Source organism: Panthera uncia (genome assembly GCF_023721935.1).
Source record: "Panthera uncia isolate 11264 chromosome C1 unlocalized genomic scaffold, Puncia_PCG_1.0 HiC_scaffold_3, whole genome shotgun sequence".
NCBI classification, from domain to species: Eukaryota; Metazoa; Chordata; class Mammalia; order Carnivora; family Felidae; genus Panthera; species Panthera uncia.
The window spans coordinates 71,141,318-71,162,430 of record NW_026057584.1 but is presented as its reverse complement, the minus strand read 5'-3'; the positions used below and the strand labels follow the sequence as shown (position 1 = coordinate 71,162,430).

At 36.2% G+C, this 21,113-nt stretch overlaps 1 protein-coding gene across 1 annotated transcript in view; it reads right to left on the bottom strand.

Annotated features, from left to right (window-relative positions):
- LOC125911871 (lymphocyte antigen 75-like) overlaps positions 1–21,113 on the bottom strand; it is a 135,453-nt gene that overhangs the window by 3,728 nt on the left and 110,612 nt on the right. Inside the window, exons 35-38 of the mRNA XM_049616109.1 lie at positions 13,011–13,121; positions 6,328–6,444; positions 5,518–5,691; positions 4,167–4,193 (exon numbers count right to left, since the gene is read on the bottom strand). Of these exons, the coding sequence (XP_049472066.1) occupies positions 4,167–4,193; positions 5,518–5,691; positions 6,328–6,444; positions 13,011–13,121 (429 nt within the window). The remainder of the gene's footprint in view (positions 1–4,166; positions 4,194–5,517; positions 5,692–6,327; positions 6,445–13,010; positions 13,122–21,113) is intronic.

The window sequence follows — 21,113 nt, the reverse complement described above, 5'->3', positions numbered from 1 at the left end:
AAAAAAAAAAAAAAAAAAAAAAAAAAAAAAAAAAATAATAATTAAAAAAAAAATTATAAAGTGAAACCCCGCCCCCCCAGTTGCTAAAACTGCACTTGGGCAGGGGGGGGGGGGCATAAATACAGTTTCATCATGTAAATATTTGCCTATTAGAATTTCCCACACTGATGAGAAAAATAAAAAATTACACTTATTCAGATTTGTATTTGTTAGCTTGAATGACTGCCATTCTTAAGATTTTAAGTTTTACAATTCTCCATCCTAAAATGGAAATTACCTACACTCAGGGTATGTCACGGTTCTACGTGTCTTCCTTGGATTTTACTTCCTAGTCTAAGACTTCCTATTTACTGCTCTTTTCAAGACTAGTTGTTTTTAGATACTTGTTCACATTAATGAAACTTATTGGTTCATCTGGCTTTTGGCATTTAAAATTTATCACTGAGAAAAAACAAGAATGGCAGTGAATTATCTCCCTTTTTCTATTTATTCAAGTAACTATATATATGTGTATTCCTGAAGTAATTACAACCTTGCAGTCCTTGGCTACTGAAAACCCTCATAAACTTTCCATAAGTCAGTCAGTCCAGGGAAATTAACTCAGTTTAGGAGTTAGGAGGAAGAAAATGGCCACTAAAAGGAAAATTCTCTCCTTTTTGATCTTTAAAGTTTGTAGCAGTCACAGTTTGGTAAGGTTTGGGGTGTATTATTTGTTGGACCTTTAGATGAAAACGTGTCAAGAAAGCCAGGCAAATAGTTGCACAGTCTTATGAAATATTATTTTTTAATGAATTCAAAGACAACTCTGTTGCTAGTTCTTTCAACAACTCCTGATAAGATTTTGAGAACCATCATAAACCTACATACACTTTTGTACTTAAATCTCTATGTATCCTTTTATATTCTACTCAATCGGTAAATATCCTTCCCCCTCACCCAAATATACACGTGCAAATGTTCTACAAGATATGTGTCAGAAAATACTGTGCTCCTCCTGTCCCACTGCCACTCACCCTGAATTCCCATTCATCAAATCCATTCCTTTTAAGATTATTTGCCTCCATACTTATAAATAACATACTTACACGGCTTTTCTTGATTTAATTTTTTAATGTGAAATACACATAACAAAATACCATCTTAACCTGTTTTAAGTTTACAGTTTTATAGCGTTAAGTACGTTCACACTGATGTGCTGTCACCACTTTCTCCACAGAATTCTTCATCTTTCAAACCCGAGAAACTATGTATTAAACAGTAATGCCCCATTCTTCCCTTATTTTATTCCTTGTCAACCACCATTCTACCTTTTGTAGGTCCACTACTCCAGGTATCTCAGATCATTGGAATCACCAAGTATTTGTACTTTTGTAACCAGCTTATTTCACTTAGCCTAACTAATGTCTTCCAAGTTTGTGCATATTGTAGGATGTGTCAGAATTGCCTTTTTAAGGCTAAATAATGTTCCATAGTGTATATATCATGTTCTACTTACCCATTCATCTGTTGATGGACACTTGGGTTGGCACCTTCCACTTTTTGGCTATTGTGAATAATGCTGCTATGAACATGAGTGTACAAATCTTTGATACCTCTTTTCATTCCTTTTGCGTATATACCCAGAAGTGGGACTGCTGCATCGTAGGTATTTCTATTTTTAGTTTTTTGAGAATTTATCATTACTGTTTTCTGTACCATTTGAAATTCCCATCAATAGGGCACAACTGTTCCATTTTCTCCATATCCTTGTCAATACTTGATTTGTTTTTTGTTATATGTGTGTGTGTGTGTGTAATATATATATATATATATATATATATATATATTTTTTTTTTTTTTTTTTTTTTTTTGGTAGCCAACCTAATGGATGTGAGGTGGTACTCTGCTTGATTTTATTTTTGAGTTTTTTTTTTTTTAACGTTTATTCATTTTTGAGAGACAGAGCATGAGCAGGGAAAGGGCAGAGAGAGGGAGACACAGAATCTGAACCAGGCTCCAAGCTGTCAGCACAGAGCCCGATGCAGGGCTTAAACCCATCATAAACTCGCTTAAACCGCGAGATCATGACCTGAGCTGAAGTCGGACGCTCAACCGACTAAGCCACCCAGGCACTCTGCTTGATTTTATTTTTAAGCTCTGTGCCAACATGGGGCAACTCACTACCCCGAGATCAAGAGCCAAGTGCTCTACCAGCTGAGCCAGCCAGATGCCCCTTTGGTTGATACTTTAAGGTATTTATTCCTTCTGTTGAAGAGTGAGAACTTAATTCTCCAATATACACACGAATTCTCAAACACTCCTTTCCTCTTCCATCACAGTTACAGCAATCCCCAAATTAGAAAATCTACATCTGACCATGCCAATCCAGAATTTTTAAAAACAACTACCAATTTAGAAAGCAACCCAATAAAAAATAAGGACAAAAGACTTGAATAGGCATTTCGCAAAACACAATGAAATGGCTAATAAAAGTGCTCAACATTATTCACCAGGGAAATGAAAATCAAAATGATTACACACACCTGAATGGCTGAAATTAGATGGGACTTTCCATGGGATGGATATGCAGTAGGAATGTAGCAGTTCAACCACTTTGAAAAATTACTTGGTAGTTTCTAATAAAGCCAAATATATTAGCTACCCTATTGACCTTGCAGTTCTTCTCTTTGGAATATACACAAGGAAAATGAGAAAATAGGTCCAAATGAGAATGTTCATAGGTTGTTCTATCATTTTAGTACCAAACTAGACATGATGCATATATACATAATAGGAAATTGGACAAATTGTGATACATTTACAAAGTACTATACAACAGAATAAGTACAATATATACGTAACATGGATGGATCTAAAAAAAATTCTTGAGTGAAAAAAGCCAGTAGAATTCTATCTATGTTCTAAACCAGCAACTCTAACCTATGGTGATAGAACTCAAAATAGTGGGTAACTCTGGGAGAGATGATGGTAGGGGATACATTTGTTGGTAATGGGCATGAAGGAAATTTTTTGGTGTAACATGTTCTTTATCTTGATTTGAGAGGTAGTTACCCAGGTATATCCAGAGGCAACCATCAAACTGTACGCTTAAGATTTGTGCATCTTATTCACACCTCAGATTAAAAATTATGCTACCAATTGGCAAAAAAAAAAAAAAATTAATAGACATGTTTCTGGGAATGCAAAATAGTACAATTCTAAAACCATGTTATCGATCAAAGTTCTACATCCACTTTTCAAATCCAACATTTGCATTTCAGGGAATCTAATCTTTAAATAATAATGTATTTGTGCAAGTAGATTCATTCACTGCAGCACTGTAATGTTTGGAAACCAGCCAGTAAGAGTCTGGAGCTGGTTTATATCCATAAAGACATATACGGAAGAGTATGCGTTGTTGATACCTAGAATCTATTAGTGAATAAAAGGGCAAAGTAAGTCCTATATCTCAATTTGCTGATCTTGGCAAAAGAAACACAGTTAAGAAACTTGAGCTGGTGCCCAACAAGGATAAAAGTAGAATAATGTAGACAGGGGCAAGATGGGAGACGGACTTTTCAGCATTTGCCTTACTATTTTGCTTTTTCAACCATGTTAATGTATTACCTGTTCTTTCAAAAAAATATGCATTTAGGGGCACCTGGGTGGTTCGGCCAATTAAGTGTCCAACTCTTGATCTCAGCTCAGGTCATGATCTCACTGTTCCTAATAAAGCCCCACATCTGGCTCTGCTGACAGAGCAGAGCCTGCTTGGAGAATCTCTCCCCTCTCTCTCTGCCCCTCCATTCATGCACACGGGCTCTCTCAAAGTAAATGAACTTTAAAAAAAATGCATTTAGTAAACCCTTAAGACAGATCCTTAAAGAACTATAATTATAAGGTCAAAGTCTTTTAAACAAAAGATTGCAGACTCATTTCCCACAAAAAAGGGAATTCAATGGGAAAATACAATTTGGTATTTAAAAAAATTCATACATATTTGCAGTTACCATATTTAGGATGTCAATTCTTATTACTAAGTTGAGACCTTTCTAAATTCTTATAAAAGTTGTTCCACTTTATAAAATTATATAATTAATTTTAAGGAGGTCTTTAGTAATATTTTGACATTAGAATCAATGTATTTTTACTTGTGGGAAGATTTTTAACAAAAGACCATTACTTACCTGATAAATATTTCTTTTCATATGGGACTAAAATGCAAAAGAAAATGAAAATTAAAATTCAAGTATGTATACTTTATTCTAAGTTTGCCTTTAAACACTTTCAAAATAGTTGAAAATGAAATTTAGTAGCTTAATATCCCTATTTCTATTGCTTGGTCAATTGTTTTCCATTTTGAACAAAGTTGTTTTTTGTTTCTTTTTTTTTAAAGATGTAGAGGTCTAACAGTGTATTAGCTTGGTTGGTGGAGAAAGAATAAGGAAACTCAAAGTGATGAGGTGAGGAAAATAATTTTTGTTAGAAGCTCTATAGAAAACAAACCTAATAAAATTGAAGTATACAACTGTGACCCCATTAGTATGGATTTGCTCACTATTTCTGATGTTTCAGTTATAGTTTAATTAAAAATTTGGTTTATATAAATGTGCCCTGATACTTAGTACATGAAAAAAAAATTTTTTTAATCCAATAAATATTGGAAGTGGAATTCCACTACCATAAAACTATGATAAATTTAATATAATCAACTGTAGTTAAGAACCCTGCTGAGGCATACAAAAAAATCAAAAGGGGAAAATAATTTTGGTTTACAGTTGAAGTAGAAGGGGGGAAATACTAAAGATGCAAAGTGGAGAAATGGCTGTCATGTTTCAAGTATCCCAAAATCATATTTTGAAATTTTAAGTGTTTTTAATAAGAACAAAATTTTTTCTGAAACTTGGAACATGCTTTGATGTTTAACAATAACATCAAAATACTGTTGTGGGACATAATAATTTTGTCCATTAGAAAGCATTCTGAAGGGGAAGAAGGGACGGCCAGAGCCCAGGGGTGGTGGTTGGAAGGGCAGGGGCCAGGTTCAGAGCTTGCACCTCAAGGTTGCGGTGGGGAGAAAAAGCATTCTGATGGGTCAGAAGAAAAATTACATTTTAGTCCAGAATAAGTTATTGACTACAATGCAGTTTTTCTTCATTTGCCTAAACAAAGGATGTTAGTACCTGTACAAGGTAAAATTCTTTAAACATTAGCTAGAACTCTGGAATCAGACATGAGTAGCTAATCCAATAACATGCAAGGAGACTATGATAATTCCTTTGAACAAGAGAAGAAATTTCTGACCTCTTGCAGGCTCTAAGATTAAGCAGATAGAATGAAAGTATGCCTGATTCACATGAGAATTATATTGGACTTCCAAAAGATCTGGGAGCATAGCATCCTAATTAATATATTCTGAAGTCTTTCTTACTCCCTCTAATTTATTGAGGCATACTTGTCTCAAAAATTTTTATTTTAAAACCAGCCCTACTTTCCCCACCCCTCTAGAAATGGAAAAAAGTTTTCAGTTATACTTACTAGCTGCTTTACAAAGGGTTCCTTCCACAGAAGAAATTTCACAATTTCCTTTTTTCCATTCACCTGTCTTGGTGTGCAAAAAGGCACAGGTGTCAACTAGATCCTCACCATCTTCTTGGTCTGTCCATTTATCAAATGTCATATTTGACTTATCAAACCACTTGAAACTTGCATCTGTCAGTTAAGAATATTTTTATCATTATGACAGTGTTAAATGGAGTTAAAAAGAAAGCCTAAGAAAAAGATCTGGGATTAAAGGTGGAAAATTACTAAGATATGTCTGCTCAAAACTTTTAGTTGTAGGATTTAAATTAGGAGGAATATATCTTGTGTACCAGCAAATGAAAGGTATTGGCTCAAAGAAGTTCTACGGAAGATCCTGTTTTTGAAAATAATAAAGTAACATTTTCTTGGGGGAAATAGCCAAGAAAATTAAAATATTAATAGTAACCTTAGTAGTTTCATTTCATTAATAATGCATGTACTTTCTGTTTCCTACAGGGACAATAAATACATTTACATAATATAACCTTGATAGTTCAATCTAGCGATATCCTACAGTTGACACATTTATGACACTACCATATTACAAAAATGCTGAGCCTAGAACCATATTTTAATCCGGACAAAAGAAACACAGCTGCTCAGGAAAGAGTTGCAGTATAGGTCATAGGTGCACACTGAAAATAGAATACCCAGAGACTACAGGAAACATCAACTTGAACTACAGAACTGAAGAATCTCAAAGTTACCAGTTTTATTACCATTAAAAAAAAAAAAGTGGTTTCCTACAAGGTAAATATTACTTACCATCTGTGTCAAAAAACATGCCTAGTAGGATATCATCTGGGCCTTTCCATTGCTTTTTCAAAGTCTCCAGTATAAAAGCATTTTCTTCTTCATTATGTATGCTTACCATGTCTGCTCCTGAAATTATTTTTAGGTAGATATAAAGTTACCATGTTTCCAGAATCAATGCAGATCACAGGAATTATATAAAAATTATGCATTATAATACATTTACCATAATGTATTATACTTTCACACCTTTTTAAATTTCAGCTTGAGAATATGCACAATTTTGAAGAGACAATATATTCATGAGTAAAGTGATGTGATAAATTGAGCACAACAATTTTATATTCTCATTTCATTTATGTAGAGTTGGTAATTTACACACAAGGGAACAAAACATCATGGGAGGCTTCAGCAATAGAACATATTTTCTGCATCTCTCAACTTTCCTTTTTCCCATCACCTCTTCCTCGAGCAACCATGGTTTCTCCCTTTGTTTACTAGTGTAGTGAGGAGAAGCTCTGACCAAATCTAGGAGAACTGTAAACTATGAAGTCAACTTGCCAGAACAGTTGCAAGACGTGAAATTACGCAACAGTCTCTGACTTGCCTCATTTAACTGGCCTTCATGTGCCTGCTGCCCAAAGCCTTACATGTACATATTCTGTGGTCTTTAGAAAATTCCTGGTTAAGGAAAATGATCAATAAAAGAGGTCTATCATTGGATAGTTAATCACACTTTCATGTGATTCAAGAGTAAAGAGCAGCAGCGATCTATATTTTATATCTCCCATACATTAGCTTTTGTGGTTCTTAAAGTCTATAAGCTACATATACATACAAGCATCCTATAAATATCAGGAGTAACTACTTTTCCAAGAGCTATTTAACCCTGTTTCCTTACCTAGACAAAGATTCTCTTGCAAATTAAAAAGAATTTCACTGTCTTAATTGGATAATACTTTAGAGAAAATGCTAGTAGAGTTAGTTCCTTTCATGATATTCTGTTTTTTCAAGTGAAGACAGTTGAATAAATGATGACATCAAGGCTTGTGCTCAAAGCAGCCAGAAAGCTGGCAGGGAGGATACATCTAATCCCTGGGTGTAAGACAAAAAAATAAATAAATAATAATAATAATAATAATGTAACAGCCTTTCAGGTGTACTCAGCTAAATATGGAATATAACACAAAAATAATAAACATAGGACTTCTCAGCCTCAGTAATTTAGAAGTAACAATTTTCCCATTTTCCAATGATAAGTTGTTGATCCTATGTATATTTTACAGTGTGGAGACTTTCTGTACTATAACTAATGCAAGTACATGGAGAAATACAGTACTTTTGCCTACTATTACATTCTTCCAAAATCATCCAAACTTAACAAAGTCTCCTGAAAATTCCAGAATATTGTCTTAGTTCAGTGGTTCTCCACCTTGAGCATGCATCAAAATCTGGTGGGCTTCCAACTGGAATGAGATGGGGCCTGAGAATTTACATTCCCAACAAGTTCCCAGGTGATGCTGATGCTGCTGATCCAGGGACCATCCTTTGAGAATTACAGGTGGCTTAAATTGTAGGCTACTATGTTTATGACCTCACTCTAAAGTTGATAATATTTTGTAATAAGTTAACAGTTAAATGGAAAAGAGCTACTATGTACTGATATACTAAGAAAAATTTTTATTAAATGATTACTTTTATATCTTAAAAGAAGCTTACCAAAAAAACCCCAATAAATTTAATAATAGGGGAAAAGAAAATTACTATAGGGCCAAAAAGTCTAAAATCACAAACCAGGCAGACTGCAGCTCTATTATAAATAAAGAAGCCAACACCTTAATGGAAGAAAAATAATTGTTTCAAGACTGTAAAAAAGACAGTTCACCCTCACAGAAGGAAATCTAACAAAAGAAATGTGTGAGAAATGCAATCTCACTGGTAAAGAAATGAAAATTAAATTAAGCAGCCTTTCAGACTTCTAGATTAAACAGTGTTGGCCCTGGGTATAACAAAATAGAAACTCATAAGTGGTTAGGTGGAGTAAAAATTAGTACAACCTTCTTGGAAACAATATGGCAAGATGTGTCAAAAGCCCTTAAAAGGGCACATATTTGACCCAGCAATCCTTAATAATCATTGGCTCTGTGCTCAAATGGACACAATCATTAATGTTCACCGCATGTTTGTGACACTGAAAGATTGCAAATAATTCAATAGCCAATATTAAAGGATTAATTAAATCAATTATGGCATTTCTATATACTGGATTAATACACAGTTATTAGGAAATATGCATTACATTTTTGCTGCCACAGACATCTTTAATGGAAAATGTAAATTACGGGACAGTTTGCCAAATATGATCCCTTTTTTTATATATTAAAAAAATAGCTGGGACGCCTGGGTGGCTCAGTAGGTTAAGCACACAACTTCGGCTCAGGTCATGATCTCACAGTTTGTGAGTTCAAACCCTGCATAGGGCTCTGCACACACAGCACAGAGCTACTTCGGATCCTCCCTCTCTCTCTGCTCCTCCCCCTCTGGTACTCTCTCTCAAAAATAAACATTAAAAGGCACACTGCATTAAAAAAAAAAAAAAAAAGTATTAATATAAATTTGCCTGGGGTGAAATGTCTAGGATATTTAACCAAAATGTTAACAATCATTACATTTCCTTATTAGGGTGGTGCAATTTAGGGTGATTTTGCTATATTTTTAAAATATCTGCACATGTATTTTTCTAAGTTTTTTAATAGTGATTGTGCATATTACAAAGAACTTTTAAAAGAAAAATCAGATAACAATACTTTAATCCAAAGTTAGGATTCAGCAAGGCTCTGAGTCATATCTCCATTTTGAAAAACTCTATGATGGTTTTCTTATCATTTCCAGCTGCCTGCCTGTTAAATGTCGCACAGACTTTTAATTTGTTTCACCCTGATACTTGTACTCACTTGTAAAATGTGACCAAAATACCACTCTAGAAAAACTCTCAAGGGAAGTATTTAACTAGGTTATAGTTTGGGCTTAAGTGTTCAGAGAGGAGTTTTTCATCCTTTTCTTTGACCTTGTGGAAGCCAAGGGAACTTTAATGATTCTTAACATTGTAATCTAATTAAATATTGTATAAACTTAAATTACTGTGTCAGGCAAATAAGTCACACTTTCATTTTCTTTAACAAATGACAGCGTAAGTCCCTGGAGAATGCATGTGCTCAAGAAAAATTTTTTTACAGTGCATTACCAGTGACACTACCTGCTGAGATATAATATGGGTCTTCAATTCTTTTTATAGCTAGTGACATATCTCACAAATCACAAAAAAGAAATATTGAAAATATTTATTTTTTCTATTATAATGATAACATAAATTAAAGGTAAATGTTGCAAAATAAGAAAAATGTTAGCCTCTCACAATTATTTACCTAAATGAATAAGGATACCAAAAATAAGGAGAGGTAATATGAAGTAAATTATACAAAACACTGGGAATATTTCTAAAGATAGCTCACTGCAGCACAAAAGGTAACAAGTCACTTGTTTTCTAAACCCCTAATGACAGGTTTTACATATGATTTTGTATAGCTGGCAAGATTTTATAAATCCCAATGTAAATACTGTAGTATTATACCTTATGCTTTTTCTTCTTCATACATAGCAAACACTGAATTTATGTCTACTTACGACTCTTAACCAAAACACTGGTGTAGCCAAAAATAAATACCAGTGTTATTAACTAATTTTAGCTAATTTTCTGATTCATTAATGAACTGGGTATTTCCAGAGTAGAAACAAATATAGAGGATTTTCAAATAAATGGTAAGGTAAAGAGAAATGTATGAGAAATTTTTAAAAATCCAATCAGTAAGACAAACTGAATTTATAGATTTTTAACTGGGGAAAAGAGTTATATTTTTCTTTAGACACAAGATAAATTTTATAAGCAAATTTGAATATAACAATTTAAAATTCCTGGGGCCTCTGGGTGGCTCAGTCCTTAAGCATCCAACTTCAGCTCAAGCCATGATCTCATGGTTTGTGGGTTTGAGCCCCGCATCGGGCTCTGTGCTGACAGCTCAGAGTCTGGAGTCTGCTTCAGATTCCGTGTCTCCTCCTCTCTGTCCCCCTTCCCTGCTTGTGTTCTCTTTCTCTCAAAAATAAATAAGCATTTAAAATTCCTTAGTGGCTGCCCTGCTTGAACAAGTAGAGTTAATGGACTCCAGAACAAGCAATCAAGGTCAAATCACAAAGTTTCTGGCTGTTTCCAATTCTGTTTTGCTTTGCTAAAGAAAAATGGCAAATACAACTCAACTGCAGTTGAGTCGTAGAAAAAGTCAACCAGTAGTAATTCTGCCTCTGTAAAGTAAGCATTTGCTTAATTGCTAAAGATAAGTAGTAAAACTGGACAGTGAATTCTGACATAGTGGTTCATACAGGCTAGTAAGAGTATAATAGGTCTTTTCTAGGCTCTCAGCCTCCCAAATAATGTCTGTTATTGAAATCTACATTAAGTATACCTAATATAAGTAATTTTTTAAAAAGGTAGAAAATTGTTATAGGGGAAGCCCCATTTGAAAAAATGCCTATTATTCAATTTTTGAAAAAATATTTATTTTGATAGAGAATGTGTGAGCAGCTGATGGGCAGAGAAAGAGAATCCTAAGCAGGCTCCACGCTGTCAGCACAGGGCCTGCCTGACTCGGGGCTCAAACTCACAAACCGTGAGCTCATGACCTGAGCTGAAATCAAGAGTCAGATGCTTAACCGATTGAGCCACCCAGGCAGCCCTCAATTTCTTTAAAATGAAACCATACTGGTAGATTCGAAATGTCTTGTTTTCAAAGAGCCAATGTTCAACACCATTTGGCAGGTATGGGTTTTTCAAAGGGAAACAATATGCATTGAGTACTACATGGCACTTACCAGGATTAAAAACCTCTATGCTTACATTCACTCCTTCTATGATAAGTGAATATGATTTGATATTCTTCCAAAATGTTGTATTGGTCGGTTGTTAGATTTTTTTTTTTTTTTAAGGTAAAGGGCATTTCTAAATGCTGGAGTTACTGATGAGTCTAAGATAAAATTTAATGGGGGCGCCTGGGTGGCGCAGTCGGTTGAGCGTCCGACTTCAGCCAGGTCACGATCTCGCGGTCCGTGAGTTCGAGCCCCGCGTCAGGCTCTGGGCTGATGGCTCGGAGCCTGGAGCCTGTTTCCGATTCTGTGTCTCCCTCTCTCTCTGCCCCTCCCCCGTTCATGCTCTGTCTCTCTCTGTCCCAAAAATAAATAAAAAATGTTAAAAAAAAAAAAAAAAAAAGATAAAATTTAATGAAATGATCAAGAGATTTTAGATCTCATGCAGTAATAAAAAACACCTCTAAAGAATCAAGGACTCTCCTATCACCATCACAGGTATTTCAGTTGAAAAAGTTGCTAGTTCACATCCTAGTTTCAGTTTGAACTTACAAGTATCACAACAGTTAGAGACAACAACAAGGATGCACTTTGGGCCAAACAGCCAAACATATAAAGAACACCCAAGCACACCTTTTTAAAAATACCATTTTTATTTAAAATATTTCACAATGTGAAGTTGTAAATATATTTTCTGGAGAACACTGAACGTATCTGCTAGCAAATAGCCTTTTTCTCTTTTTTCTTTCTCTTTCTTTCCTTTTCTTTCTTTCTTTTTTCTTTAATTTTTTTTTTTTTTTTTTTTTTTTTTTTTTTTTTTAGAGAGAGAAAGAAAGAGAGCATGAGCAGGAGAGGGGCAGGGAGAGAATCCCAAGCAGGCTCTGAGCTGTCAGTGCAGAGCCCGAGGTGGGGCTTGATCTCATGAACGATGAGATCATGTACTGAGCTGAAATCAAGAGTCAGACAGTCAACAGACTGAGCCACCCAGGCGCCCTTCTCCTTTTTCTTTAACATACATTTCTTTACCACAGTTTCACCTCATGGTCCCATTTGACTTCTGCCCACACTACATACCTGAAACAGCACTTTCAAGGCAGAATAACAGAGTGTTCTGTTAGACCTTGCTAGACCCTGGTTTAAATCCTGGCTCTGTCACTTACTACCTGTGTGACCTCAAACAAATAAACTGCACTTAGTTTGTCCCGTTGATAAAAGGAGGATAATAAAAAAACTACCTGATAGGTTTGTTACGTTCATTAAAGCCAGGTAAAGTATATGGTGTGCCTAAGCACAGTGCCTGGCACAGAGTATGCACATTAAATGGAGACTTCTGTTGCTAAGTTTCTGGCACAAAGCTTTGGACAGTACTGGCTAACAGCTGTCTCCCAACTCAAAGGTTAAGTATATGCCCAATTCCACTTATGGCTTATGTATTCTACAATAAAAATGGTCCATCTATTACAGGGACCCAGGTAAAAGCGAGATATTACAAAACTGTTTATTTTTGAGAGAGAGCCAGCGAGCGAGCATGAGAGCGAGCATGCAAGCGGGGGAGGAGCAGAGAGAGAGGGAGACACAGAATCTGAAGCAGGCCAGAGACTGAGCTGTCAGCACAGAGCCCGATGTGGGGCTCAAACTCACAGACAACAAGATCATGACCTGAGCCAAAGTTGGAAGCTTAACCGACTGAGCCACCCAGGCGCCCTGACAAAACTATTTTTGCAAGGAATTAGTGAACACTATTTAAAGACTGTGAAAAAAAAAAGGAATGAACTCCTTACCATGATCAGTACACTGATTTCTGACGTCCTCTATGCTTTCTACTTTGATGGCTTCTTGAAGAAAAATGTAACAACTGTCTTGGAACTGAACCCAGGTAGATGAAGGACAGTCTATATGGGAAAAAAGAAACCCTGTTAAATAACTTGAAAAGAATTCCATGAATTCCTAAAGATAGTAGATATTAAATTTTCAAAGAGAAAAAGAAAGGCAATACCCCTTGTTAATTTAGCAACAAAGCTCTCAGTCTTTGTCAAAAGAAATCAACTACTGTGATGGGAATTTATTTTTCTCCATTCTACATATGGGAGAAGAGAAATGTGCCAATGATTCTCTTCTGATTTGACAGAACAAAGTTACAAGCCTTTAGGGTGTTTAGAAATTCAGACATGTAGATTACAGCATTATTACCAAGGCAACGAACTATCAAGAAAGACAACCAATAGAAATACAAGCTCTTTGTGAAGGTTGTCTTTGCAGTATGTAGTAACAATTTCAAAGTCTCAAGAGTTTATAAGACCTTTCTTAAAAATTATACTTCCAAGAACAGAGAACAAATTGCTAGATTATGAATATTCAGACACGTTTTCATATTGCACAGGAAAACAAGATAGATGTTCTTATGAATGTTTTTAGTTTAACACCTCATCAAAGCAGATTCGTTGAACTTAGTTCTGTGAAACAGAACCATCTCTCTTCCTCCATTGCTGCAAAGGGGAGTGGCACCTCTTTTGTCTCTTGATCTCTTCTTGTTTATTATAAATGTGTACATCTGGGGGCACCTGGGTGGCTCAGTCGGTTAAGCGTCCGACTTCAGCTCAGGTCACGATCTCGCAGTCCGTGAGTTCAAGCCCTGCGTCGGGCTCTGGGCTGATGGCTCAGAGCCTGGAGCCTGCTTCTGATTCTGTGTCTCCCTCTCTCTCTGCCCCTCCCCCGTTCATGCTGTCTCAAAAATAAATAAACGTTAAAAAAAAAAAATTTAAATGTATACATCTGTGAACCTTGGCTCTGGAATTTCATTAGTATTAGAAGCAAAAGTAAAAGAGCTTGATTTCACTGGCCAGAATGGGGAAAACGGAGGAGGATTTTACTGAATTCCAGTGAATAAAAGAAGCATAAAGCATTAATCTTCCCTATTTCCTTAAGCCTCTATAGGGAAAATCACTATGATTTTTCCTGGTTTTATTTTTAAGTTTTGTTTGTAATTTTGGTATACACAAGTAAAAGAATCCCTTACTACAAAGATCAGGACTTAACCTCAGACCTATGTTAATTTAAATTCAACAACTTGACTTTACTAAGCTCAGAATATAGCAAAGACCATTAGCTGTCCCCAGTACTTAACCTCAGCGTTTCTTTTCTGGTATATTTATTTTTATTTTGTCTCATTTCATTTCACTTCATTTCATTTCCATTTCATTATTTCATTTCATTTCATTTCCCTCAGTTTCTTATATAGCACAAAATACATGGCCACCAAGCTAACCTGTTTTCCAGTCTTCTAGTAACTTCTGGATAATGAGCTGTGAGCTGAAGTGAAAGGTGCAAAATTGCCTTTAAAAGTACTTTCAAAGTGTGTTCCCTGGATTATACTTCCCCTTTCCCACTGGCTAACGTGTACTCAGCCATCTTTAATCATATGAACAATGGAAACAGCCTAAGAAGAAGAAAGCAACAAGACAGAAGGATCCTACATGGAGCCATCATATCACACTTGGATTGTTACGGGACAGAAAACAAACTTCTATCTTGGTAAGCCATTGTTAATTCAGGTCACTGTACAGCATCTGGGTCAATATTCTAAATAATACCACAGGTTACTTAAAATTGCCTCCATGGTGAGACCTGAATTTTTCCTGGCCTCATACTGCTATATTTAGTAGTTAACTCATTCAAGATGGGGGTGCCTGCCTGGCTGACTCAGTTGGTAGAACACGTGACTCTTGATCTTGGGGTTGTAGGTTCGAGGCCCACGTTCAGTGTAGAGATTACTTAAAAATAAAAAATAAATCATTCAAGATGTACTAGCATAAGGATAGGTGTCTCAAGATACAATTTATTTTATATACAGGTTTTTTCCTTCCTGCTGTTCTGTAAGTACTTGCATGACACCTGTGACTACCTTGGCTTGAACTCTGGTAGGAATCTAGAACTTTCTCATTGTGGTGGCTTAAAGGTAGTTGGTAGGGTATTTTAGCAACAGTTACATAATGAAACATCAAGTATAAAAAAAAAATCTGGCTGTAAAACTGTATGTGCAGTATGATCTCAGGAGTTAAAAAGCAAGAAGTCCAGAAAGGTTTAAGAATTGGAGAGGCCAGACACACATCTGTAGGGGAAGCGTTCAGGGAGAACCTGAAAACAGAATGTGTGGTTGAAAGTCTGTAGGTGGAGGAGCAACGCCCTGAGATCCTCTTCCTACGAAACAGTACTCAACCATCATACTTTCATTATATACCTTTGCTGCCCTCTTTGAAAGTCGGGTTCTTAGAGGAACTTTTTTAGATTCACATATAAGTGAAATCATATAATACCTCAAGGTATTTTTAATTTCCTCTTTGATTTCTTCATTGACATTGTTTCATACCATGTTGTTTAGCCTCCATATGTTTGTGGGGTTTGGGGATTTTTTACTTTTTTTTCTCTCTTGTATTTGATATCGAGTTTCATACTAGCTATGTTGTTATCAGGAAAGATACTTGGGGTGCGTGAGTGGCTCAGTCAGTTTAGCGACTGACTCTTGATTTTGGCTCAGATCATGATCTCAAGATTCCTGAGATCAAGCCCCACTGTCAGCACGGACCTTGCTTGGGATTGATTCTCCTTCCCTCTCTCTGCTCCTCCCCTGCTCACACACATGCTCTCTCTCAAAATAAATAAACATTTAAGAAAAGATGCTTGATATGATCTCAATCTTTAAATTTATTGAGACTTGTTTTGTGGCCTAACATGTGACCTAAAGTGAGAATAGTCCATGTGCATTTGAAAAGAATGTGTATTCTTCCCTTGGGTCTGTGTGTATCTATTAAGTCCACGTGGTTTAATACGTTAAGGCTGCTGTTTCCTTATTGATTTTTTGTCCAGATGATATATTCACTGATATAAGTGGAATGTTAAAGTCCCCTACTATTATTGTATTACTGTCAATTTCTAACTTCATATCTGTTAATATTTGCTTTATATATTTAGGTGCTCATATGTTGGGTGTACAGATATTTGTAACTGTTATATTCTCTTGTTCGATTGATCTCTTTATGATTATGTAATGCCCTTCTTTGTCTCTTGTTAACAGTCTTTCTTTTAAAGTCAGTTTTGTCTAGGGGTGCCTAGGTGGCTCAATCGGTTAAGCATCTGACTCTTGATTTTGGCTCAGGTCATTATCCCAGGGTTGTGGGATTGTGCCCTGCATCAAGCCCCATGTCAGGCTCTGGATCAGCTTGTGACTCTCTCTCCCCCACTCTGCCCCTTTCCCCTGCTTGTGTGCCCTAAGTAAATAAATAAGTAAATAAATAGTCTGTTTTGTCTAAGTATTGCTACCCAGCTTTCTTTCCATTTCCATGTAATATCTTTTTCCATTTCTTCACTTTCAGTCTATATGTTTCTTTAGGTCTGAAGTGAGTCTTATAGGCAGACTGTAAATGAGTCTTGTTTTGTTTTTGTTGAAGCTCTATGCCCAATGCGGGCTTGAACTCACAACCCCAAGATTAAGAGTCGTATGCTCTACCGAGTCAGCCAGGTACCCTAGGGGTCTTTTTTTTTTTTTTTTTTTTTTTAAATTTATTTAGTCACCCTTTGTCTTCTGACTGGAACATTTAGACCATTTACATTTAAAGTAATTATTGATAGCTATGTATGTACAGCCACTTCGTTAATTGCTTTCTGGTTGCTTTTGTAGTTCTTTCTGTTCCTTCTTCTTTTGCTCCTTCCCTTGTGATATGACTTTCTTTAATGTTATGTTTGGATTCCTTTCTCTTTATTTTTTGTGTATCTGTTATAGGTTTTTGGTTTGTGGTTACCATGAGGTTCATACATAGAGCATCCTATGTATACAGCAGTCTATTTTAAGTTGATGGTTGCTTAAGTTTGAACACATTCTAAAAGCACTACATTTTGCTCTCTCCACATTTTATATCTGACATCATATTTTACAACTTATTTTGTGCATCCCTTACCTAATTATTGTAGATATAACTGACTTTACTACTTCTGTCTTTTAATCTTCATACTAGCTTTATAAGTGGTTGATCCACTACCCATACTAGACGTTTCCCTTTACCAGTGCATTTTTTTCTTTCAAAATCTTCTTCTATTTATGTTTTTTTTTTTTTTTTCTGCCTAACGGAGTCCCTTTAAGGTTTCTTGTAAGGCCGGTTGAGTGGTGATGACCACATCTCTGCCCCTCCTACCCTTCCCAATGTGGCTTTTTCTTTCCATCTTTATCTGTGGAAGAGCTGCTCTGCTAACTCTAGTCGTGCTCAAAGAGAGTTGATCTGTAGATCGTTATAGCCGGGCCGGGTCCATGGGCGGAGTTGAGCTCCGGATCCTCCCACTCTGCCATCTTGATCCTCCTCCCTCTTTTTTCCTTGCATTTCTGTGTTACTAACTGGAATCATTTTCCATTTGTTTGAAGAAATCCCTTTGGTGTTTATTTAACTACAAGTCTATTACAAACTCCTTCAGTTTTTGGGTTTTCTGTAAATATCTTTATACTGCCTTCATGGTTAAAGGATATTTTTGCAAATACGGAATTCTAGATTGTCAGCTTATCTTTCATTTAAGATGTCATTTTGTTGTTTTGGCTTCCATCGTTCCTATTGAGAAATCAGCTGATTGTTGCTCTTCCTGGCTTCGTTCAAGATCTTGTCTTTGTTTTTTAGCAGTTTGACAGTGGTATGCTTCATTTTTATTTTATTTATTTTTTAATGCTTATTCATCTTTGAGAGAGGGAGAAGGTGTGAGAAGGGGAAGGGCAGAGAGAGAAGGCGACAGGATTCAAAGTGGGCTCCATGCTGACAGCAGCGAGCCAGATGCAGGGTTCAAACTCACAAATCGTGAGATCATGACTGATCCGACTGAGCCACCTAGGATCCCTTTTTTTTTTTTTTTTTTTTTAATCCTGCTAACATTTCATTGCATTTATAGAATCTATGGCTTATTTTCAATGGTCTCTTTCAGAAAGTTCTGGGCCACTATCACTTCAGATAATGCTTCCATTTTCTCTCTCCTCTCTTGCTGGGACTACAATTATGTTTATGTTAGACTTTTCACCATGTCCCATATGTTCCCTTTGCTCTTTTCTATATTTTTAATACTTCTGGCTTTCCATACTATAATCTTGTTCTTTCTGGTGTACTAATCTACTCCTTAGGTTTTAACAAATCTGCTGTTAACACTCATCTATTCAGTTCATAATGTCAATGCTTCTTCAGTTATAGAATTCTAATTTGTTTATACTTTTATAGATTCTGGGTCTCTGTTAAAATTCTCAATTTTATGATCTATATTCTTAAACTTATTACAGTTATTTTAAAGTCCATTTCTGATTACTCTAATCTCTGGGTTGCCTCTTGGTCTATTTTTGTTTCTTTTCCCTTTTGGCCTGTTTCTTATTCCTTGGTACATGACTGGATGTGTTTTGTTGTTGTTGCTGTTGTTGTTTTTTATTTTTTAAATCAATTACCAGACACTGTGTAGGAAAAAAAGTAGAGGCTCTAGATGATGTTATTCTCCTCTAGAAAGGACTCTAGTGGGAAGCTTGGGTATTGACATTTTAAAAAGAAGGAAATAACTTGAGCTACAACTCACAGGATAAAGGAGTTTGCCATATACAAAAATAAAAAGAGAAAGAAATTCGAAAATAAAGGGAATATCATAAAAAGCACCCAGTAAAGGAGTGAAATATTTGTTGTATTAGTGAAGTAGGCAGGTCTCTCCCTCCTACCAGATAATATTTCATATATTAAGACATGAGAGACAAAACAGTCATTTCCAGAATGAAACTCAAATAGAAAGTCACAAGGGCAGGTACTATCAAATGCAAATTTTAACTTTCTTTTCCCTTTTTTTTTCTTCTCCTACTTTCTTCTGATTCCTTTTGCTGCCCTTTCTTTCTCCTTATAAAATTAAAAAAAACAAAAAACAAAAAACAAAAACAAAAAACAACCTTAAATGGAAACAGACTCCATTACCCTATTTGATGACACCTGAGAGATCTTTACCTATCACTGGAAGTTCTTGGATCACAGGTTGAGAAATGCTGTTGTATTATTTCTAGTCAAAGCTACACATAGTATTTTCTACTGATAATAAGTAACTCAAGAATATAAAAATAGTTTTTGCAATACTGTTTATATGGAATAAAGGAACTCTATTAAGTACACAAAAATATAATCAACACCCAGTAATGTAAGTTTACAAATTACTTCTTTGTACACTTGTAGTTCTTATGCTTTATAAATGCTAATTCTGCTCTCCACATCATCTACTGATTAAAGTATACTCTCATTTTGGAGGCAGCTCATGTGTGAATTCTCTGTGAAGTGTCCAACCCTCATCTTCCTGTATGTAGCCTCTTTCTCCTCTGAACTTCTACAGGACTTTGCACTACACTACATATGAGAGGCCTTTTTGGTTTCAAGAACGAAAGACTTGTTCAGGTTACCCCAAATGATAGACATGATAAGGATACACGGGATAATAAGAAATCTGAAGATTCTATCTCAGCAAATAGGCTTCATAGGGTTCTTATACCAGGAACTCCCTTGAGCTGCTACCCAGCCTAGAATAGTCATCCTTCATCCCTCTTTTGATTAGTTGAGGTTAGGGCAGTAAGGATAAAATGGCACAAAACATGGGGACCTATGCATAAGAACCACAGACAGCCATTCTTCTTGGAAAAGGGGCTGTTACCCTTTGATGACCGACACTCATTCATATAGCACTGATCAAATCCTACTTTGTATGATAGTTATCTGATATTTACCCTGTTTTCCCAATTGGACTGTTAACTGCATGACAACAGAGACCATTTCTTTATTTTTTCCCAAAGTTTATTTCTTTAGAGAGAGAGTATAAGTGGGGAAGGGGCAGAGAGAGAGAATTTCAAGCAGGCTCCACACCACCAAGTGCTGAGCTGTCAGCACAGTCTGACGTGGGGCTCGAAATCACAAACCTCCAGATCATGACCTGAGCCGAAGTCACTTAATTGACTGAACCACCCAGGGGGCCCAACAGAGATCACTTCTTAAATTTAACTGTACCCTTAATAATAACTATCATAGTGTCTTGTACGTAACACAAGATAGCATGCAAGGAACTAGGACGGTGCAGGGTTCTGATTAAGCACATTAAGCTGTGGAGAAGTCTGGTTCTGACTGCATGACCTTGGATATGTTACTTAACCTTACCGTGCCCCAGTTTCCTTTTTTGTAAAAACGGGGATGATAACAGTACCTACTCTCAGGAGGTTATTGTGGGAAAGTTGTTCTAGGTGCTAGGGATTCTACAGTGAACAAAAAGGAGAAAAAATCCTTCCATCCTGGTAGTTGAGGCAGATACACAAAGGCAAGATATGTTAGATGATGTTTTATACTTAGAGGATACATTAGTAATCTATTTTTATGTAATAAATCAATAGCTTAAAATGGCAAAGAAAACACAAAACACCTTTATTATCTCACACAGTTTCTCTGGGTCAGGAATTTGGAAGCAGCTACCTAGCTGGGTGATTCTGGCTTGGAGTTTGCCATGAAGATGCGGTCAAGCTATTGGCCAGGGCTGCATTGATCTGAAAACTGAACTGAGGCTGGAGGATACGCCTCCAAGAAGCCTCCTTTATATGGATGGTGGGTTGATGCTCATTGTGGGGAAGAGGCCTCAGGGTAGCTTGAGGCTCCTTATGACATGGCAGATAGTTTCTCTCAAAGCAAATGATTCAAATGAGAACAAGGGAGAAGTACAATAACTTTTATAATTCAGCCTTGGGAGTCACACTCTTACTTCTGCAATGTCCTATTGGTTACACAGGTCAGCCCTATTCGGTGCTGGGGTGAGCTACACAAAACTATGAATACCAGGAGGAAAGAATCATTGGGGCCATCTTGGAA